This window comes from Pygocentrus nattereri, chromosome 1 (genome assembly GCF_015220715.1).
Source record: "Pygocentrus nattereri isolate fPygNat1 chromosome 1, fPygNat1.pri, whole genome shotgun sequence".
NCBI lineage: Eukaryota > Metazoa > Chordata > Actinopteri > Characiformes > Serrasalmidae > Pygocentrus > Pygocentrus nattereri.
This window is the reverse complement of record NC_051211.1, coordinates 50,321,115-50,345,736: the sequence shown is the minus strand read 5'-3', so window position 1 is coordinate 50,345,736 and position 24,622 is coordinate 50,321,115. Positions and strand designations below refer to the sequence as shown.

At 39.8% G+C, this 24,622-nt stretch overlaps 2 protein-coding genes across 2 annotated transcripts in view; both read right to left on the bottom strand.

Annotated features, from left to right (window-relative positions):
* Positions 1-24,622, bottom strand: part of cax1 (cation/H+ exchanger protein 1) — a 1,125,587-nt gene that overhangs the window by 1,060,919 nt on the left and 40,046 nt on the right. The gene's annotated exons all lie outside the window — the stretch shown is intronic.
* Positions 1,529-22,998, bottom strand: LOC108428136. The gene is made up of 3 exons (XM_017698889.1): positions 22,919-22,998; positions 13,679-13,754; positions 1,529-7,313 (listed from the first exon to the last, which is right to left on the bottom strand). The coding sequence occupies exon 3, from the start codon at positions 7,259-7,261 to the stop codon at positions 2,114-2,116; it is 5,148 nt and encodes a 1,715-aa protein (XP_017554378.1). The 5' UTR covers positions 7,262-7,313; positions 13,679-13,754; positions 22,919-22,998; the 3' UTR covers positions 1,529-2,113.

Sequence of the window (24,622 nt, the reverse complement as noted above, 5' to 3'; positions counted from 1 at the left end):
CTTCACCTCGAAACCATTTGTCACTCCAACTGCACACCTCACCACTGTCTCACTATCCTCATACATGTCCTGCACCACCCTAACATACTTTTCAGCTACACCTGACTTCCTCATACAGTACCACAGTTCCTCTCTTGGCACCCTATCATATACCTTCTCTAGATCCACAAAGACACAATGTAGCTCCTTCTGACCTTCTCTGTACTTCTCTACCAACACTCTCAATGCAAAAATGTTATCTGTGGTACTCTTTCTGAGCAGGAAACCAAACTGCTGCTCACTGATCTGAACCTATCGCCTTAGCCTTGCTTCAACAACTCTTTCCCATACCTTCATGGTGTGGCTCATCAACTTTATACCTCTGTAGTTACTGCAGCTCTGCACATCGCCCTTGTTCTTAAAAATGGGGACCAATACACGGCTTCTCCACTCATCAGGCATATAATAATAAGTATATAATAATTCTAATAAGGGCATCTCTGGTCATGCACATACAGCATGACCAGAAGATGCTGCATGTACTCCCAACCTGATATGGCTATATTAACAGAAATCTGCTGAAGACTTGTAACAGCAGCTGTCAAACCCTCCCTTATTTGGTAGCCTAGGGTTAGCAAACACCCAGTTTGGAGTATAAAACCCCTTTGTAAAGGGAGACCACTTCAGAGTGGGCGCTCACATCTCTTGATTCTCTGGTCTGCATGATTTTATTTACTATAATATAAATAATTCTTGCTTATTCAAAACTTGGGATTCGTTCTGTTGTCAGGATTTCCATGACAAATATTAATAGATGTCAAAAAACATTTAATTTCAAAGCACACTTCATCATCATTTTGAAATGGTAAATAACCTTTTAGCCACAGTCTCATCCCTGCCAGTGTTCGCAACTGTATACTGTACTACGTAAATTTTGGGGCCTCTCTGGTGGGAGTATGCAACTGCACACAACGTACAGAGGAACGTTTTGTATTGTCGGTGAAAGAACACTCTTCCGAGGATGTGGGTCACTTATCTACTGTCATTGTATTTTCATCAGTATAATGTTGAGTTTGAGACCTAATCATAAAGCCTGACCACTTTGAGCCTGTGTGATGTTATGATTTCCTATGTGAGCCAAACAACTGTAAAATGCCCCTCAATGCCCCCATTAAATGATTTGTACAAGGCAACTCACACCAGCGCACACCACATATTTTTGCATGTACTTTGTATTTCCAAATGACTAATTTTACAGGACAAGGAAAAAGGTTCCCAAACTTTAATGGAAGTCATTTTTAAGTAATTTTGGACCACTTCTGTTGGTCCATTCATCATGAAATTTTAACAAAGTACAGCTGCCTTTTTCCAGTTACATCAAAAAATGGAAAATGAGAAAAATGGAGATACAAAATACAGCACCAGTGTCAGGTGACTGGTCAAAATGTAACCAAACGTAACCAAATGTAATCAAATTGCTGTAAGAATGTGAGTATGTGTGTGATTAAATAAGTCTTATAGAAATTCATGAAGTAACACAGTACAACAGTTTCTGTAAAAATGCAAAAACTGTATTATAAAAAATACACAAATCTACAGCACCACATCAATAACAAAGCAGCAAAAAGTGTAAACTTTATAAAAAGAGAAATGCACTCAATGCTATTCAACAAAGCACAGTACAAATATATACAAACTTAACAACAACCTCCTGAAGTACAGTAAAAATGCTACAGCAACTGGAAAGAGAACATGGTCCTGTCCATCCTGGCCTCTTCCTATTAGCCACTACAGTCACTGAAGCTCCCGAGAGTACGGCATGTGGGATCAGCTGACATTAGCCCTGAAGCTCCAATTAGAGTATTTAGAGGGACCTTATTGGTCAACACGTACAACTGCCAAAAGCCATCCATCCATCCATCATCTTCCGCTTCTCCAGGGTTCGGGTCGCGGGGGAAACTGCCAAAGCATCTCAGTTTAATTCTGACAAATGGTACAAACTTATTGTCTCACAAGGTGATCAATGTACCAAGTTTACCAACAGAATACTGTTGCAAATTACACTCAATTAAAATAATCCCCAATAATGGTGGTCTTCAACTTTTTGGGTTCATGTGTTGTATCTTTGTCCCCTTTATGCTTCAGGCCCTTTGTCAGCTGCTCCCCCCCTCCCAGGTTTGTACATGGCTCTCTCTCTCATTATTTGTTTCTGTATTTCTATTCTGTTCTTGAGCTCACGCTCAAACTTCTTTTGGTATTTCCTACGTGAGAAAGTATTTTGTTTTTGCACAAACGAACTGCTCCACTGACTGTAGACCTTTTGCTTTGCTGAAGGCACATCCGTGTAGCTCATGCCAGCATGAGTAGCAGCAGAAACAGAGATGTAAACAGGAGCTGAGGAAGACATTCCTCCATCATGGCATTTGTGAAGAAAATCTCTATTACTATTCTTGGTCCCATACAACAAAAATTTCACATTCTTTACGCTTTTCTTTTGTCCAGCTTGTTTTGTTAAGCCATGCTTTGGGTGTTGAATTTCAGCAGAACCTGACTGTGGAGAACATATTGTTCCCTCTAGCTTCTGAGGTATTATGTTCTTGGGCTGATGAGGCTCAAAAGCATTTGATACTTGAAGCTTAAAAGGTGCCTTTCCAACTGTTTCAGTCTGAGTGGAATGTTTAATGGTTTGAATTACGATCTTGATCGGAGTGCGTTTTTCTTCTCCCCTGACTTTTTTATTCCTTTCATATCCAGAATTCTGGCCATCACCACTAGAGGTAAAACTGTGAACACCTGACTGCTGTTTATGGGCACCAGCTTTCATCACATCATGGCTGAACAGATCATCGTCTGCAGCCACTGCCAGAGCTTTGGAGAGTTTGCGCTTTTTATGTGACAGGTACTTTGATGAAGAAAGTCTTTTTACTAATATGTTGGTTTGGGATGACTTTGTCTTTTCTGAGTGTGCGATGGCCGAGGGCAACTCTGCTCTGGCTGAACTCTCAACCCCACAGATCTCCTCTAGAACTGGCTTTGAACTCACTGCAGGCTCAAATAATTCTTGAACTGGTAGGTTGCCAGACTGCGGACTAGGGCTTTGTCTCTCAACACCTGGTTTGGCTGGGGCTCTAATGATTTCAGAGTCATCAACCTCTGGGGCGACTAGGACTGACTCAGTTATCCTGGCATTGTCTGAACATGTTGGTTGAGTTAGTTCAAGTCGTTTCAACTGTGTTTCAACTGGTCTAATAGGGCTGCTTGTGATATTAGGTCCACCCTCCTCTGGGCTCAACAGAGCTTCTTCCAGGTCTATATCAAGCAATGGTGTCTCGTCCCAACACTTGGAGCAGAAATGGCCATCGTCAGAGATTATGTCCGTCACATGAGGACAGGTAAATCTTACATGACTGGGTGGTATCACTGCCCTTCCATATAGGTCGTTTGGCTGAGTGAGAGGAAGCATGGCAAACAACTTTGAATCATCCGGAGGGGCCTCATTCTGCTTGTTGCACTTGAAGATTGTTGTAACATCATCAGAAGAAAGAACTATGATGTCCATCAATAGGGAGTCATTGGGGGAACTTGCATTGGAAACATCTTCTCTCTCACAAGTGCTGCCATAATTTTCTACATGTTGATCTGAACCGTTTAGATGTGATGGAGGGACAGGCAATTCTGCACACATTTGCTCATCGTCTTTTCTGTTTTTTTGCTCAATAATATTTTGATTTGACTTTGGGCTCACAGGTGGTGAGAACATATCCCTTCTAGTGTCTTGGAGATATTTTTGGTATTCATTTCTCTCATTCTCACTCAGTGCACTTTGTTTCACAGCTGAATGCATGAAATCTGCAGGATTTGTATTTTCACTCATTCCTTTGGGGGTTGCTGGTCCAACTCTCTGGATTTCTCCTTTGCTTGGGTTTGAAGGAGTGCTATTGTGTGAGACAGATGCTTGTGCCTGAGAGTAGTCTGCCACGCTGGTGGTAGGGCTTGCTGCTTGCTGGTATCCACCCCTGCTCTCAGCTTGAGCTCTAAAACTGGTTTTAGTGCAGGACAGGTAACTGTTGCCTTGACCGTCAACTTGTCCACAGTTATTCTGTAGCAGCAAGTCCAACAGAGTAACTTGAGTATAATCAATAGGTCCAGAACGGGTGGAAAGAGGCTCTTGACTAGTATTAGAGATGCAAGATGCATATTTTTTGCCTTCTGCTGAATCTGCAGAATTCCTATTTACATTTTGCAAGCAAGGATTTGTCTTACAGTTTAGTTGGATGTGTTCTTGGTTCTTTAATGATATGTTCACTGGCTTTTTAAGCACAACTGCATTATTCTGGAAATTAGCTGCTACACATTCAGGCTCCGAGAGGCCACTGTCTGAAATTACATTCTGTTTAGTAGCATTATCTGCTGTAGTCTCTGATGATCCCTTTTGAGTGGATGCAAGCAGGTCCTCAGAATCATCATTTCCACCAACCTCAACAAGAGCGTGTTCAGGATTCACAGCAATGTTACTTGATGTAGTCTCAGATGATTCCTTTTGGGTGGACAAAGCTTGGTCTTCCTCCTTTCCACCAGTCTGGACAAGACCGTTGTCAGGATTCATAGTGCTATCAAGCACTGACTGCAAAGAATCCTTGCACCATGTGAAGTCATATTCTGAAACAGGTTCTGCAAGAACTTTGTCTATATCAGCTGGACTTCCATCAACATTCAGCCATGATGACCTGAACTGATCTGAAAAGGTGATTTCATTTTCCAAAACTTGATAATGACATGACAGTCTTTTTAAGTTTTCAGGTTCAAGGGACTGTAATACTTCTGTCTGCTCTTCTGTAATGCACATTTCATTTATAGTATTTAGCCACTGTGCGTCTTGTCTTTCTTTTAGTATGTTTCTCACATCTCCATCCCAGTAGAGAGCAAGGACAGACTTTCTAAGGTCCGTAGCCGTCTCCTTTTCTTTCTCTGCTGATGAGTCCTCTAAGGACTTCACTAAGTGTCGTAGTTTCTCCAGCGTAAAAGCAGTTACTGGAACTGAGGACAGATCAAATGTAGCAAAGACTGAATGAGACTCATTTTGGACACTTTGTTGTACTGGACTTTCACTTAAGTCAATACAGCAGAAAGGTGCTTGAGAAGTGTTAGAGCTTGGGGACTTTGATGTAGGTCTATTTTCAGCCTGGGGAACCTCAAAGCTTTGAGTTTCAGATGGAGTACAGCTTTCAATGTTGACCGTAGATCTGTTTCCCTGCTTGATAGCCTCCTGTGTCTGAGGTATTTTTACAGAAGACAACTCAAGTGGCTCTTTGCTGATCTCTTCAGGCAGACTTGGTGCAATTATCTCCTTCTCCAAGCTTTCACCGTCCTTATCAAGACTCCAGACAGCATTAATCTTGAGTGGCAGGCTGTCATCAGCACTTTGGGGGCCATCCTCCTTCTCCCCAGGATCAGCTTGATGAGAAATGGGTGGAACTATTGCAACTGCTCTGTGGAACTGCCGAACAGCTTTCTGCAGTGCCATTACCAGCTCCAGACACTCAGCTGGTTCTGTACAGTGCTCCACCTCTCTAGGTCTCTTATCACTCCTCTCAGTCTGTAATCTGCTGGACTGTTTCCCCTCTACTGCTCTTTCTACATCTTTGGGGGGTGCTGGTCCAACCCTCTGGATTACTCTTTTGCTTGGGTTTGAAGGAATGCTATTGTGCAAGATAGATGCTGGTGTCTGAGGGTAGTCTGCCACACTGGTAGTAGGACTTGCTGTCTGCTGGCGTCCACCTCTACTTTCAAAAACTTGAGCTCTAAAGCTGCTACTGGAGCAGGACAGAGGACTGTTGCTTTGACTTTGAACTTGTCCATGATCCCGCTGTAGCAGAAAACTCAACAGAGTTTCTTTAGAATATTTGTTAGGTCTAGAAAAGGTGGGAAGCTGTGCTTGACTAGCAGGAAAAGTAGGAGATGTTATGTCCTGGGAGGTCCTAGTCAACATAGCCATTGTGATGTTTTCCTGTAGACCTTGTGGCTCTGCGTTGCACTGACAGGCTTGAAATGAAGGAAGGCTTGCTGTGCTGTGATGGCCAGAAATCGGTACAGTGGTGTTGCGCTGCACTGCTTGCATCTTTCGCACCTCTTTAAGAATGTCTCCAAAAACCTGCGGCTGAGGCAGGCTAACTGATGAGCTTTGATTTACTGTCTGTCCTGGTTGGCTCTGAATTACGAAACCCGTCGCTCCACTTTGACCTTGTTTTACCCAGCTGTGACTGACGTTCTGTGTTCTGCATGATGAATTTTGAACCTGATTTACGTTGTGCTGTGACTGGCCCCGACTACTAATAGTATGATGATCTCCGTAAGATGGGAGCAGAGATGGCACGATGGGCGCTTGTGCTGCAGCAGAGGACTGTGCAGTAGAGCTGTATGATGTACCATTTCTTATTGCTCTTATTTGACCTTGGTTCACCTGAATTCTCTGAGCTGTCTGACTGAGCTGAACACTTAGGGATGTTTGTTGAGGCTGGGCTGCAGGTTGGTGCATGATTTGCATTCTGTTATACTGCACACTTGAAGGGTGATGCCTTGATGGAACAGAAGCTTGCGCCTGGTTATTCTCTAATACAGAGCTTCCACTGCTAGAAACAGAAGGAAACCAACTAACATTCTGAATGGGGGGTATATTATTACAGCCCTGAGAAGTGGTATTTGTATGTGATAACTGGGAATGATAGCTTACAGTAGGGACTTTGACATGAGCAGCTGGTGACTGTTGAAATTGTACAGTAACATTTGGACAAGGACCTTTTAAAGAAGCTGAACTATAAAGCAACTGACTCCGAGGGCCAGTGATCTGAAACGGAGGAGTTTGGTTTGACTGCAAGCCTGAATTAGGCTGGGAAGACTGTCCATTTCTTAAGCAAAGAGATTGATTATTATTTGAGTGGATTAATGTATTTTGTTGCACATTGTAATATGTAGTCTGTGATGTAGGGCCAGGCCCCTCGCTACTGAGAGTCTGTTGTGGACCAGGTAGATCATTCCTGCTCACAGGACTTGACTGCAAACGAGCTGAACTTGAATGAGGCTGGACAGAAGAGCTGAAAGATTGTCCATTGTTTAATCCGACAAATTGAGGGGCATTCCATTGGTTTAATGTCCTTTGTTGTACACTCTGTGTACAATATCCACTCTGTGATGTAGGGCCAGGCTGTCTGCTGCAGGGAGTCTGCTGTGGAGTACGTAGATTGCTCCTTTGGACAGTTGGCGGGGTCGTGGTGTAAACTTGCATTGTGGCTGCTGATCTCAGTCTGTCCCCTTCCTTTAGAAATGCACTGATGGTTCTGAAAGAAAAGAAAAACAGAAAAACAATTATGGATCATGTCCATTCGGGGTGGGTGTCAATTGCTGGGCTTGAAAAGATGCTTAAAATATCAGACATAGGTTCAAAAGTCAGTATCCACATTTACAGATTTGATCTAAGATTAAATACTTTTGCCTTAGGATTTTTCTGATTTTTTTATTTTTATATCCTGTTCTATAATCGCTCTGCATCTGTAAAACAGCTCATCACATGAACGATTTTCAATATTTGAGAAACAATTTGTAATATAAAACATTATTATTAAGATTATTATTAATTTAGGAATTTGTATAAAACAAATTCATGTTTACTTTTTTACCAATGTTATACTACATTTAAAAAAAAACATTTTATATATATTTATTATATATTTATATATATATATATATATATATATATATATATATATATAAAATCATGTGTCAGATTTTCGTCACTGCTGTTATCAGGTCTCTTATTTTACATTTCAACAGTATTTTCAGCTCTTAAACTGCTTCTGTAGGTCAAGGCTCATCAGAGAGGAAGCAGCTCAGGGCATGAGAAGGCAAATCCACACCTGCTCACTAAACTCACTGGCCACTTTGTTAGGTACACCTGTTCAATTGCTTCCTAACACAAATAGCCAATCAGCCAATCACACGGCCACAACTCAATGCATTTAGGTATGTAGAGGTGGTCAAGGCAACTTGCTGAAGTGCAGACCGAGCATCAGAATGAGGAAGAAAGGGGATTTTTAAACCAACCACCGCTTCTTTTCGAACTGCCGAACGCGCTCGGAGGAATGCTTGGCTTAGCCATTAATCAAAAAGTAATATCATGCCATGCTGAGTTATGTTTTATCTCTGTAAATTAGCAATCGACCATCACTCTTTGTGGTCCAAGTCAGACATAATTAAAAGCAATCATACACAAGAAAGTTAAGGAGAAATTAGTAGAGCATGGGCTTCAGTTTCAACAGATCCATTAGTACAAAATGAACCACTGTGGTTTTTCTAGTAGAATTTGAATATCTACCTTTGTCAATGGTCGAAACTTTGCATAGGAGTTATGATAATGACTACATAAAACATGCAAATGGCTCTGCTCTAAAGGTGCGTGTAAAAAAAAACAAAAAAAAAACGTTTAGACTACGTGTCTCTATAAGCTGTCAGCACTTTAGCCCTTTGTGGTCTGTATATACACACACACACACACATTTTATATATGTGTGTGTGTGGTGTGTGTGTGTGTGTGTGTAGTCAAAGTATATACAAAGTGCTGTTACAATATGGAGGGCACTGCATGAATCGTTATGGTTAATTTAAATTTCTTTACAGCCAAACTGGCCAACGGCAATCAGTATTATTTTTTAAACAAACTGTCTGGGCTACATTACGGGATCATGGGACGAGCGTGCTTTTGACTGATGCAACTCCCCCCACACATTTCAATTGTGATCTGGGTGCTACTGCAAAAAAACCCTAAGTTCTCTTATTAATAATTGATTTTATGGTCAATCACACAATACTATGACAAACTCTTCTGTGCTCCATGTATGTGCAGACCGTGACCCTGAAGACTACCCTGGTACTGAAGAATGTGTTTGTGCGCTACAAATTAAAGGAGTTGACCATCTCCGCTGCATAAACTTTATCTCTGTTGCTTTGCCAGAAAACCAGCCAGGTGATAACGCAACGGTAGGCTGTTCATGACCTTGGGACTGCAGGCTAGCACACACTGAGGCTCAGTTTTTGGACCATAAATGTCTTTCCTCTCTTCTCACTTATTATGAATATATGTTAGCACTCTCGTTTATTTGTATCACAATTGGGTGTAACCGGTGAATTTTAACCTCTGTGTATTCTGTAGGAAGGGGTCCCTTTTACGTGGTACCTTGTCCAGCACTGTTTAATGGATGACTGAGTGAGTTAGACCATTACTGTACCTGTAGAAAATAATTCAGAGCATTTCTACGCATGTTGGATGCTGTTTTGTATAACATGCGAGACGTGAAATGAGTAACATCTTGTTGGGGAGTTGACTCTTCCTTTGTTTACAACATGGGTCTCTTTGTGCTGTCATGAATACAGAAGCTCTTTGTGGGCAGGTCTTTAACACGCCAGCTGGCAATACCACAATATCAACAAAATCTTCATGATCTGTGCAAGCCATAAATCTTATGTTACTCATAAGTTCAATTCAAGTTCAGTCAGAACCTGCTCTGTTTTCTCTCATGAGCACAAGGAATGTGCTGGGTTCTTACAAATTGGCTACTAAGTTTATCTAATGATGAATTTAATTTTCATTTGTATTGAAGATAGTTACAAATATTTCATTTGTATTTAACTTTAGTTAGTGCTTCTTATATAATCATGTTACGTAGATAATTAATGTTGCTATTTCTATGTTTAGAGAAAAGTTAAAAATAAAAACTACATGCTGACAGTAAATAAAAACTTCAGCAGTAAAATATATGCACTTGCAGTAGACGTTGAAATATTGCATGAATACTTTAAATATTCAACATTTAAATGTCTTTAAACCTACCTATTATTATGAGGCGTGGCTTCAACCTGTTAAAATCTGACCTACAAAAAGCGCCTCAAATTCTCGAGTGACAAACATGGAGAACATACTTAAACTTTCTGGATATAGACGTTCACATGGATATTCTTCCATTTCCAAATAATCCATTTAATGGATTATTTACAGGATTTCCCACCTCGTTCAATCAGATGAAAACTGTATTCCGAATGGCCTCAACCGGCCTAGTCCACTCCGATTGAAGTGTATATATGGACGTATTGTATTGCAATTAGGCTATTCGTTTGATTATTAACAGATTATTAGGCTGCATGTAAACGTGGCTGAATTCTTACTGATGGTGAGGAAAGTCTGAAACAGAGGAACATTCTAAAGACTTGTTTATTCGTTGACCGCTCCAGGCTGCCTGTGCATGTTCATCATCAAATATCCTGATCTTATCAAGAGTAACAAAGAGTAGGACAAGGTCCAAAAGGAAGCAAAGCCTTCTCAGGAAAGTAGGCTGTTCTCACTTTGTGACAACACATTGGTTAACAGACTGCAAACGGTCTCTTACTGTGCATGAGAACAGAGGATCATGAGGATCAAGCATTATATGGTGAGCAAAAGAAGGCAACTGGAAAAGTGCTCATTTACATATAGAACCAAAGGCACAGCATGTTTAATTTCAAGGAATAACGATGTTGGTAAATGCTCATGTAAACACCCCCCCCCACACACACACACACATTTTGGTGGCATACAGCCATATAAGACTAAAATCTAGTCTCAAACTGGTTCACCATAAGATATAACCTATAATCCTCAATAATTCGGTCCTGCTCAGACTTGCTCAGTACTTTCTGTTCTATTTTAGATTAACTGGCCTAAACAGTAATCTGATCTTACTGCGGTTTGTGGCGTGAGAACTGATTTATGTGACGTTTTGTTGTACACATGCTTTGCACGGACAAAACAGATAATCTAATAATAATCTGATGGTCTTTAAGGGGGATAAGAATTCAGTTTCTGTATGCCTCATTTTAAAAGAATTAGAATTGCATGTCTGGTGTAACTTGAGACTGTTTTGATTTGCACACACATTCACACACATTCATCGCTTGACACTTGTTTGACTACTAAGCCAAGGTATTATTTATGGTTGGTAAAATAAGACGAATTTAACGGTTTGTTGAAGGAAAATAAAAGAATCAAAACAAACTAAAAAAAAATGCAAGAAGACTCTTCAGATTTCAGAAGTGCAGGTCATTTATTCTTCTTCAGCATGGAGAATGCTCCCCAAAGGCCTTCAGACAACACTCACACAGATACAGGGTTTGTACACATAATTTAGTAAGGATGGTAAGGATGGGGTGGTGTTCCTCAGTAAGGATGGGGTGGTGTCACCCCACCCCTTTTTTGTTATATCCTAATCTCATTGCATAATTATGTCCAAATTGATGATTTTCTTCTGCCCATATGTCTAACTTATGGAATCATTATGTCCAATTATGGAACCACATGGAACCATTATCTCCAAGTCCGATCTGTATCATTTTTTAAAAAAAGACAATGTACCAGGCACAGCCTAGCACACCCTAGCACGATTACTGGTGTTTTTCCATCTTGGCCATTAGGCCTTGAGAAGTTCATAAGTTCACTCGCTTCCTATAAAGTGTTTTCCTTCCCTCTTACGCCCTACTAAGGAAACTTTGCCTTTACCCCCAGTGAAATTGAATGTTTCATGATATAAACACACTCCAGCTGTGTGTCTGTGTCCCTTCAAGTCACAGCCCCCCTGTCCCCACGTCTCAAGGCCACTCAGACACACACACCGCAACAACTGCTCTTCCAAAACTAAAGCTATACAGCACTTGACATAACTATGAATTGTTATGACCCAATTCATCTATTTCTTAAACTTTCAAAAGTAGTATATATTTCATATTATCAAAAATCTCCCTGAATGTAATGTTACTGGTCAAATAGTGGGAAATACTTTGCCTTATAACACCCTACATGTATCTCTCCACCATTAATGGATTTTAAAATTACATTAGTTTATCTGAAAACTATCAGATAGGACAACGTCTTGGGCATTAGGCAACATTCACATACAACAGTTAGGTACCATCACCAAAGCGCCTGTCCTTATGTACAAGCCTTGTTCTGAACGTTAAAATCTCAATATAGTGTAGGTCCAGCTGAAAGCAACACTGATTGACAATCAATTTCACAGCTGTTGTTCAAATGGAACAGACAACAGGTGGAAATTATTGGCAATTAGCAAGACACACTCAATAAAGGAGTGGTTCTGCAGGTGGGGACCACAGACCACTTCTCAGTACCTTTCTGCTTTCTGGCTGATGTTTTGGTCACTTTTGAATGTTGGTGGTGCTTTCACACTCGTGGTAGCATGAGACGGACTCTACAACCCACACAAGTGGCTCAGGTAGTGCAGCTCATCCAGGATGGCACATCAATGCAAGCTGTGGCAAGAAGGTTTGCTGTGTCTGTCAGCGTAGTGTCCAGAGGCTGGAGGCGCTATTCAATATTTAAATGTCTTTAAACCTACCTATTATTATAGGGCGTGGCTTCAACCGGTCAAAATCTGACCTACAAAAAGCGCCTCAAACGCTCGAGTGACAAACATGCAGAACATACTTAAACTTTCTGGATAGAGACGTTCACATGGATGTTACTCTTCCAAGCTTAGTTTGTTTAATTTTGACATGAAACCCTTAGCCCACACAGCTTTTATTATTATTATAAGCTGTAATAACACGTTCACAAGCACATGTGCATGTAATACACATGTTGCAGTTTTGTTTATATTATTTTTTATTTATTATATGTCTAAGAAAATGACTTGTGCCAGTTATCCCTTCAACAAGCATGGCTGTCTTTTGGGGGAGAAAAAAAATAGAATACAAAACACACACACACACACACACACACACACACACACACACACACACTTCACATTTATTTACGAAGTATGTTAGCATTCTTTTCTAAATCTATATTGAAACCGTATCGTATCATGATGTAAAAAGATTAACACGCATCTAATAGTGACATTTTTTATATCATTACACGCCTTTCAGAGAAAACTGTAGAACTAAATTTAAATGCGTGTTGGTCGCCTATTTCACCCCTCACTTCAGTTTCATTATTACAAGTTTAAACATGCAAGTGCGTGCGAGCATGCATGTATACCTGTGCATGTGACTGTCCCTATTTACTTTTGATATCCATGTTTGAAAGTACATATTTGCTTCTGCTCCATCTCAAACTCAGTGCACAGACACAAACTTGCCTACTTTTTTTTTTACTTTTATGCAACAAAAATCTGGAACACATTACTAATAAACGTCCGTCAGGCTCCTTCTGTCAACGTGAAAAACAAACAAACAAAACAAACAAACAAAAAAAACAAACATTCCTTTACTTTAGCGTTTAACTAGTTTTATTGTTTCTTAAGATTCCTCTTCTGCTACTTGTTTTAGTTTTGATTTGCTTCCTGTTTTTACTTTTTGATTGTTTTATTGTATTTTATTTTTAATGTCTGAAAGCTGCAATATAAACATTATTAGCAGTAGTATTCGCACTGATCAAAAAATGTGAGCATTTGCTGCTTAGTTAGAAATCAAGCACAATGAAAAGAGAAATTCAGAAAGGAAAATGATCTCCATCAGCAAAACTAAGTAAATCTAACAAATGATTACAAGCAGAAAAGGCAATGAGGGGAAAAACCCTTACAGTTTATCATCTAACAATCATGACATTTCATGCTTTGTGTGTGTTTTACATGTAAAGTGTAAACAGTGTCATAATTCTTACCACGTCTTTGTGTGGATAGAAAACTTGAATGTGTTTGTTCAGTCATTGTCTTATCCAGAACTCGTGCTTGGGACGCCTGGGTAAAAAATGAAAGAGTAAGACAGTGAAGTATGGACATTAAATTTTATTTAAACATCTTTTAAACATCAAATTAATCCAGTATTCCTACTACTGCACACACACACAGCATCAAACCAAAGGAAAAATGCTGCAAAATAATAATACAATCTGCTAATTTACTACAGAGCATCATCCACGCTCAGAAATAAAGATGCTAGACTGTCACTGGGGCAGAGCCCCTTTTCTCAGTGGGGTGGGACCCTCAAGGATCATCTCAGTACCTTTAGTCAGGGAACATAACTGAACCATAATCCACTGAAACGATCTGTTCTAAGCTGTACGGACTCCACACACCCCGCCTCTTAGATAACATACATTGTAATACACATAAGAATACACTGTAATACATACAGACGTACATTGTAATGCATACAGAGAAGTCTTGACCTTCACCTCCTGACCAGGAGCACATGATTCTAAACCAATGTCCAGGGAATACGCCCAGGGAGATGAACTAATGACTGGGAACACCTGATCTAAAATTAATGGAATACCCCAGGAAACACCCAATCTTCATACTATCTAAGGCTAAAGATGAAATGTGGTCAACTGAGGTGAAAGGTGTACTTGTGTATGCGAGTATGTCTGTGTGTGGTGACTTGTAGGTGTGGGTATGTATGTGTGTGATGTGCAGACTTCTTGGAGCCTAATTGTATGTGACATTCTCCCATTGCCTTTGAAATCTGCTTTGACTTAGATTAGTTCGGCCAAAGACACCATAAAGATAAACTCAAGGCACAGAAAACATCTAATCTAATCTAATCATTTTTAATAACTGGTACACTATGATTCATGCATATATATATGAACTTTAAGACTCCTCTAATGATTATATTTGATTCTTTAATACTGTTAAATAACATAGTTGGATGGGCAAGATCCCCAGATCTCTTACAACTCTGTACGTTAATGAACGAAAAATGTACCTGCACAGAACCTTAATTTCTACCCGTGTTTGGTAGATTTACTGTAAAAACTCCACATGTTGCTCTACAGGCCAGTAGCTCTCAACCTTTCTGAACTAAAGTCAACGCAGAAACACGTCGGGATTCCCCCCTTCGCTCTGAGCTCAACCTTTGACAGCAACTGTTTCTGCCTGAGGTTACCGAAGGCATGGAAGAGAAGGATATGCTGCCCATAAATAAAGAAAACATTTCTTGGCTTTAATAACCGCCAGCCAATCATGCCAGATTAGAGGTTTTTATCTACATGTTGGAGGGTTGGGGAAGCTTCTGAAAAGAAAATCAAAAGCAAAATCAAACAAACCTGCTTACCAACATGGTGTCCTTGCTTGACACTTGTTTGACTACTAAGCCTACGTATTATTTATGGTCGGTAAATAAGACGAATTTTAACGATTTGTTGAAAGAAAATAAAAGAATCAAATGAACTAAAAAATACAAGAAGACTCTTTGGATTTCAGAAGTGCAGGTCATTTATTCCTTCTTGAGCATGGAGAATGGCCTTCAGGCAACACTCACACAGATACAGGGTTTGTACACATAATCTACACCCCTTTTTTATTATCTTATAATTGATGTCCATACATCTAACATATGGAATCATGTGGAAACCATTATCGCCAAGTCCGATCTGTATCATTTTTAAAAAAAAAGACACTGTACCAGGCACATCCTAACACCCTAACACGATTGCTGGTGTTTTTCCATCTTGGCCATTCGGCCTTGAGAAGTTCATAAGTTCACTCGCTTCCTATAAAGTGTTTTCCTTCCCTCTTACGCCCTACTAAGGCAGCTTGTTTTAGGGCACTTGCTCCAATATGCTAGGCCATATTGTACTTTATGTTTTATCCTGCATAATACAAGATATTTTAATTTTGGGAATCTTTAATTTACATCAATGGAATAATTCATGATGAATGAACTGATGTGGAAGCAAAATCCTGAACAGAATAACCTAAAAGGCACAACTTTTCCACTCACACAATAAATAAAATAAACACTGCTTTAAAATGGGTGCACCTCACCCACCATTGCTGCTGTCCATAATTCTCTTTAACACAGTGGCCGGGGGTGGGGGGTGGGGGGGGGGGGGGTAGTGTCAGGACTTGGAGCAGTTCGACCTCTGGCCCCAGTCCAGACATATTACAGCTAATTATACTAAGTTAGGCTTTTGTTCTAAATTTATTCTGATCATACTTTATTTATCTAATTAAAAATTTAAAGGCTTGTTCCACTAAAATATCAATACTTCAACTACTTATAGTTTTAAAGACAAATGCTACTATATCTTAGTTATCAAGGCTTATTCCACCCAAATGCTACTACTTTATCTTAGTTATCAAGGCTTATTCCACCCAAATGCTACTACTTTATCTTGGTTATCAAGGCTTATTCCACCCAAATGCTACTACTTTATCTTAGTTATCAAGGTTTATCCCACCCAAATGCTACTACTTTATCTTAGTTATCAAGGCTTATTCCACCCAAATGCTACTACTTTATCTTAGTTATCAAGGCTTATTCCACCCAAATGCTACTACTTTATCTTAGTTATCAAGGTTTATCCCACCCAAATGCTACTACTTTATCTTAGTTATCAAGGCTTATCCCACCCAAATGCTACTACTTTATCTTAGTTATCAAGGCTTATTCCACCCAAATGCTACTACTTTATCTTAGTTATCAAGGCTTATTCCACCCAAATGCTACTACTTTATCTTAGTTATCAAGGCTTATTCCACCCAAATGCTACTACTTTATCTTAGTTATCAAGGCTTATTCCACCCAAATGCTACTACTTTATCTTAGTTATCAAGGTTTATCCCACCCAAATGCTACTACTTTATCTTAGTTATCAAGGCTTATCCCACCCAAATGCTACTACTTTACCTTAGTTATCAAGGCTTATCCCACCCAAATGCTACTACTTTAACTACTTAGTTTTATTGCACCTAAATACTACTTTTCTTGGAATTCTACTTGTTTACTAAGAGTTGCGTGTTGGGTATTTGTATAAAATAGAGATGAAATCGTTTAGACATATTGTCCATCTACTCATTTGTTTTCAAATTTCCCCACTTGACCCACAGCTGCCTGTCTGTACACCAACATGCAAGGACACAAAAGAAACTTTAAAGTGCAGGAAAACATCCTTTTGAGAAATCTCTCGCCTTATACTGTACACAGAATGTCCTTACAGAACAATGCTGCTCATATGCTTTTGCTCTAGCTTAAATGCATTTTATTATTATATTTCTATTTGTTTTTAGATTATTATTCTGAGATCAAATTTTGACCTAAGCCTATTGCTTAAATCCATTTACAGCAGAGGGGCATGCGCAGGGTGTTGAAAAGCAATACAGTCCTCAAAGTAGACTTTCTTAGATTTACCACTATTTTACCATCAATAACTTATATTTTTATACATATAAAATCAGTAGACACGTGCAAGTTTTGGATAGAAAGCAAAATGTATTCGAGTCAGACATTGTGACTCTTGGTTCCCATTCACAAGAAATCAGAGTCGTTCAGTTTCTCTTCAACGAACCATTTCACACCAACCCACTCTGAATGACTTCATTTACACTTCAACCTCTGAATTATGCAGGAATTTCCCCTCTGAATGTTCAACAGATCGCATTTGAAAAAGTGCAGAAATGCAACATTAAGAGCTCCTACTTTCATACTTAAGACTTAACTTCGTAAAAAACCTGCATCTCTGGCTCGTCTGTTCCTACGTTATCCCTCCAGAAAAGCTTTTAAGGCTTTAAGTACCACACTAATCCATACTTCACCTAAACTGGCAAAGAACACTAAACCACCAAGCAACTGTTATGCATGTTCTCAAATTTCCTCAAGACAAGCAGAGTGCGAGTGAATTAATGTAAAATCGGCCTTTCAACATGTTATATTTTAGACTCAGAGAGCTACTTGCATGCTTAAATGGTTCTCTGCCCAGTGAAATGGTTCTTCGCAGTGATTGAGAATGTGTTGCATATGGTTCTGTACAGAACCTTTATGAAAAAGGTTCAACACACCACCTAATGGGTTTGTCTATTGTTACGAGCTTGACACTGCAACAATAGCAGGACCCTTTTTGGTGCTATATACACATTCTTCCTCAATCTGAAGGACGATTTCACCATGTAATGAACCACTTAAGAATGCAAACGGCTCCAGTTGTCCTCAATTTAATTAACATCTTTTATCATTGGGGTCAATCTGACCTCAGCAATTTAAATCTCTGGGAAATGTTTCCCCTCCCCCATGAGGTGTGAACTATTAGTGGTTCTCACACACTACTACTAGTGTGATATGTTAGTTTAGGGCCCTAAAGCAGAGGGAAGGTTGAAGGTTTTCATCAATTTTATATAATATAAAATCATCAATTTTATGCTTACCCACTTGTTCTCATTAAATTAGGAAAAGTCATTAAGTATGAAGCAAAAAATGATGTCGATCATTGATTCTAGGATATTAAACACTGAATGGGGACAAATTGACACTAAAAAGTTAAGAGGAGGGTTAAATGAACAGCCTAAAAGGCCACTCACTAGGAAGGCGCTCCTTCATACAAAGTAGCCTAATCTGTACTTCCATGGTTCAGAACAGAAAGCACACACTGACGTGTTAGATCCTAGTGTCAGTGCATACTCCTGATCAATGTACAATCCTGGGTTCGTGACTATGTCATGACCTATGGGGTTCTGGCCTATGGTGCACATAAGGCCTTAGGGCTTGCATCATACAGAGGCCTCAGCTTATGCTTGTGTGTTCATACGGTTAGTTGTAACTCAGTGACAACGATATCCGATCAGCAATGTTCTAACACTTATCTGGTGTTTAGGCTCCATGTACCCAGACGGCAAACATCCTTGGGGTCCTTGCCTAACTATAACCCTAGTCATCCAATCATGACTACCTTCCCTCTCTCTATTGTCTTATCACATGACCACGTGAGGCTCATGCCATTTTATGTTTGCCTCCCTTTTTCTTCTCAATGTAGACATACTCTGCTATTCTGATCAATAAACAGGAAGCCTTCAGAGTACAGACCAGTCTCTGTGGTTATTTGAGTTTCCCCCAGCCGGCTGAAGGCTCAGGGGGGCGGAGGGCTTCTTGCTTAAGTTCGTAGCTTTGGCACTGAGGTCGAACCATAGAACCTAAAACCACCATCAAACGGTTCTAACAACTGGCCAAGTTCAACCTCAAACGCAGAGAAGGAGTGTTTAAACATGATGCCTGACAGCGCTGCTCACCCTGAAAACTCTTCTTCAGTTGCTTCATCCTTCTCTCTGTAAAAGCCTTTCAAAGTGTGACCATGTGCTCTTCTCCAGTCACCCTCAGGGGGCACTGAAAGGGAGGGGCGGGGGGATTCCAGGACTCACGCCTCTAGGGAGGGTTTACTGTTTCTAATCTCAACGTCACGATCACAACTTCACCTACTTTTCAACAACAGACCTACCTGAACATTTCTCATGATGTTTCCATCCTCATTTCTTGACTGCATGCACCACTGAAACCTACATCTTTTTGTTTTAGCTTAAGAACTGACAGGTCAGGCTGAGATTTCTCACAAATGTGTAGTACAGAAGCAAATCTTATCTCAATTTCCGAATTCCCGTGATCTCACTGATCCCTTTCTTGGCCACACTAAGGTTTACAGGTTCTGTGTGTGTGTGTGTGTGTGTGTGTGTGCGTGCGTGCGTGTGTATGAGTGAGTGATGGTAGGAAACAGTGTTTTATTTTATTATTTATTTTATTCAATTTACTACATGTAAATGTTTGTCAGATACTGTGCACTAAATTATTTGAGTGTAAGCATACCTGATCAATAAAGCTTGATTCTGAATCGTATCTTATCCTCTTAAACTCCTTGGAAAACGCACTTTAACATATTCTTCATAACTTTCACATTTATGAAATATGCAATCACGAACCTCCAGTGAAGTAACCTTCTATGCAGTTTTTTTAAAACTACATACAAAAGAAGAGGCTTTCAAAACAACCAGAACCAAGACAAATCACACTGGAACATACTGAAGGCATTTTAATAGCATACCTGTCAAAAGAGAACCTTAATTCACTATGAACCCAACTACGAAGTAATTACATTTAACCTTTTTCATGACCTACTTTCAGAAGCTGGGCATCGTAGGAGGATCTGTAACCGTCTTCTTTCCAGTCTAATAGACGGTGATGTCATTTTAAACCCTTATAATAAAAGAAGCTGAACTCAGTTTGTTTTTCTACTGAAATTCGACCCATTTTTGCACAAATCTGGGCTACAAACTATAAACAGACGGCATCTCTTCAGTGATCTGCTCTGAAAACATTATAATTATAAATTAACACAAAGAGCATCTGAGATCTTTGGCTTTCAGCATATAAGCATATAGCGATATGTGTGAGCATTCAAACATTTTCTGTTCATTTGAGGAGAGCTTTTACAAAATAAATAATTTACGTTTATTTCATGCAGTTACTGAATAATTTGCCGTCTGATTTGGGCCTGTAAATTCAGATGGTAAAAACAAAATACACCCTGGAGAATAAGAGGTTAACTTACAGCATATTTTCTTATCTCAAGTTAGGAAATCTTAGCTTACTCAATCAAAGTCGAACATCAACCGTCATGTCCATTACCTAGCAACCCGACTGTATGCGCGCAGTGGAAACGTAAACATGTAATCATAGTAATCAAGCTAGTTAGCCGGACAGCTAATGTTAGCTACCATTACTGAGGTCAAAAAGGTCAAATAAAACTAAAACGTGATAAACTGAAAGTCAGTATGTTGCGACCGAGTCATCACTCCAAACAGGACATAAAAAGGGATGTTTTGTGGTGATCTTTGCATCGTGGTTGGTTGGGAATCATCTTACCACCCGAAGCTCAATAGAGAAGGCCCTCAAGGCCTTTTCCTCCCTTCCAAGAGAACGACGGAAGTCGTTTATTCCACTTTCTTTTATGTTTGGTTGAATACACTTATCTTTGCTCGTTTAATGCAAGTGATTACAGTATAATAGAACAAAATCACAGTACAGAATAGTTTAGTGTTTAAGCGTCATATGGTGGGGCCTTGGGCAAGGAGAAAAATACCTTAGTCCCGACAACTGGACGGCCTGGTATGAGCTAGATCAGATTGGTTCATCACATGAGCGTGGTTATAAAAGTTACCAAAAAAAGGTAGATTTTGCATATAATAGGGTCTAAAATGGTATGAAACTGTGTAAACAGGGGGGCTGATTACCTCATCACCACCGAGTAGGAGTAAAAAGGGGTGTGCTGAGCCTAACATTGCATTTGGTTGCCTGGAAACCATCTTACCAATCGATGCTCAAATACACCAAAGGTCTTTTTGTAAAGACAACAGCTATACAGAACCATGAACACTCAAAGAGCCACATGCACGCTTAAATGGACCTCTGCACCGTGAAATGGTTCTTCACAGTGACGGAGAACGTGTTGCATATGGCTCTTCTTGAAAAAGGTTCAACATGGCAGCAAAATGGGTTCATCTACTAATGAGCTTATGCTAACAGCAGAACCCTTTGTTTTGGTGCTACATGCACGTTTCTCCATCAATCTGAAGAACAATTTCTTCAAGCAAAGAAACATTTAGGCATGCAAACAGTTCTTTGGTTCTATACAGAACCATTTAGATGCATTAAACCTCTTATATTAGTAACAACTCAGTCGATACAGGGCCATGCGTCACTGAGTGCTACACACATGTTCTCCATCAATCTGAAGAATGATTTCACCATGCAAAAGACCATTTAAGCATGCAAACAGGTCTTTGAGTGTTCATGGCTCTATATAGAATCATTGGGAGGGAGATTTTAACATTAAGCACTTCAGATGTCTGGTTCCCATCACCACCACTCTGAACAATTTGGACTCCGCTCTCCTCCAACCAAGCTTTGTAGACCCAACCAACTCTGTATGGCTGTTTACATCTTAACTATTAGGTTAAACAGAAATTTTGGAAAATCAGTCGAGTTCCCCTTTATAAAGCCGTTTATTCTTTTAGGAGTGATGGGCTAGCTTACTACCAGGTTGATGCACACACACACATCAGCAAGTCTAATATGATGTCTAGTATTATGCAAGGCAAAACGTGTTAATAATTCATTTTTACATTGTTTTTCGACGTCTCTTTCTCCCTCAGAATTAAACATGCTGTTTTTGTTTTCTCAGACCATTAGTAAATGGTCAGCCAGTTGATGTAAATGAAAGATTCCCAAAATTAAAATATCTTGTATTATGCAGGATAGAATATAAATAATATACAATATGGCCTAGCATATTGGAGCAAGTGCCCTAAAACAAGCTGCCTTAGTAGGGCGTAAGAGGGAAGGAAAACACTTTATAGGAAGCGAGTGAACTTATGAACTTCTCAAGGCTGAAGATGGAAAGATGGAAAAACACCAGCGATCATGTTAGGATGTGTCTGGTACATGGCACTTGGAGATAATGGTTTCCATATGATTCCATATACTAGACGTATGGACATCAATTTGGACATAATGGTGGTGTCATGAGATCAGAAGATAATACCTGTGAGTGTTGCCTGATGGCCATTCTCCAGGCTCAAGAAGAAATAAAAGACCTGCACTACTGAAAACTTAAGAGTCTTCTCGTATTTTTTAGTTCATCTGTCTTTTATGCGCCTTTCACAAACCCAAGGACACTTTACATCAAATAATTAAATAAATATATCAAGTTAAAAGAGACTGAATATTATTACCGTTTTTACGAACGTGTAAAGAACAGCTCAACTGATACGGTCCATGTGTTTGTGAAAGGCTCTGCGTGTCAACAAATAAAGAAGTAAAACTAAAACTAGTAAACAAGCCTGGGTGAGTTTGAACCCTGAGGAAGGCGCAGCCGGGGCCGCATGGTCCTAGCGCCGCATGACGCTTTCCTGTCTAGAGCGGTTTTCCAGAGCATTTTTCAGCGCGTCGAAACGAGGCGCTTCAGCAACTACCGCGACAAACACCTCAAGCGTCCAAAACAAACGTTTCAGTAAAGCAAATGTTAAACGATAAAAAAGCAAACACCGCGTTTTCCCACAGATCAAACAGAGCGAAGCCTGTCGCCGAGTGTAAACAACGCCGCGTTCGCTTCTGGCAACGAGACAAAACAGCAACTTACTGCAGCTCCTCAGCTCCTCAGCTCCTCAGCTCACAGCTCACTCCTCACTCCTCACTCCCGCTGTCCCGCACGCACGCGACACACTCGGCACCGCTCCTCCAGCGCGAGCTTAAGTAACCTCGGAATTGTGACGCCGCTCGGGTTCCACCCGCCCGATGACGTCAGCGCAGCCGCGCCGTTTACATTCCTGTGGAGATGCTGTAATTAATGCCGCACCTGAGGGTCTCTTAAACCCCTAGAGACCACCGGTTGTTCCGAAATGCACCAACTTTCATATTCCATGAGCTACATTCAGAAGGTGGGGGTCGTATTACAGCTGTAACTGTCTCCTCTCCTTTAGATAGATGGTGCTGTGGTATCCGAAGCTCCAAAGGTCACAAAAACAGCCAAACTGTGATGACTGTGGATGAAGTACACAAATCAGGTACTTGAGTTAAAGTAGAGATACCAAAGGTAAAATATTACTCCAGTAAAAGTAGAAGTTCCTCCCTTTAGACCTCCATTTGAGTAAAAGTGCTAAAGTATTTACCTTCAAATGTACTTAAGTATGAAGTAAAAGTACTAAAACAGTAATTATGGCTCTGATGTTCTGTTATCATTTTTATAACAAGACTCACTTCCTGAACTCATTTCAGGTGAAAGTCCTCCAGCGTCTCTCTTGGTAAACCAGTCTTTTAATAGAATGTCATTAATTAGTGACGCTGACGTCTATTAAAATGATCAGAAGCACAAAACACTGAAGGTAAACAGTTTCCATCAGGGAGAACCGAGTGGCTCTGAAATCACTTTTACACACAAGCAAACTTTCAGTTTAAGATTACTTTGTAAATTAGTTACAAGCTGAATAAAAAACTGGCTTTTAACTCAGGATCACAAATAAGTTTTCCTTTACTGTGTTGATCTTGGTCTCTGTTCATAAACACAAAGTAACCAAAACTAATTCACTATAAAATGAAAGTGTTTGTATGAATTCAGAAAAAAATAAACACGCCAGTCACAACTGCATATGTGGACATATTTCTATATTGTGCTCTATTTGCACAAAGTTAGGTTAGTTCATCATTTAGGTGATGAATGTGCTCCCAAATTTTTATGCTGCTGCACTGACGTTGAACCGCGTGCTGCACTGGGTTGGTATGACCACAAGGTCAAAACAAGCTCAGAACAAAGTGACCGCTGTGCCCTGATTGGTGTTCTTGCTTTGCGCTTCTTTCGTTTTGACATGTTACGTTTTTATACACACAGAAACCAAAAGGAACGACAGATTTCTCAAAATGTAGTGGAGGAAAAAGTCGGATATTAGACTCTGAAATGTAGTGGAGTGAAAGTAAAAAGTCGTCCAGAATGGAAAAACTTAAGTAAAGTACAGATACACAAAAAAAATATTTAAGGACAGTATCGAATTACGTTTACTTAGTTACTGTCCACCACTGTAGATAGATAGATAGATAGATAGATAGATAGATAGATAGATAGATACTTTATTGATCCTGAAGGAAACTTAGCAGCCAGTAGCAGACACACAACACTGTACAGTAATAGTAATAAGGGTGTAGACATATAACAAGAATAAATAAACCAGATCCTCTCTACAGGCATATATACAAATAGAAAAAAAATACAACAATCTGTGATAATATCTATAACCTGAAATCAAAGATGCAGTGCAATAATGACTGTACAAGAAGTTACTGGTGACGGCAT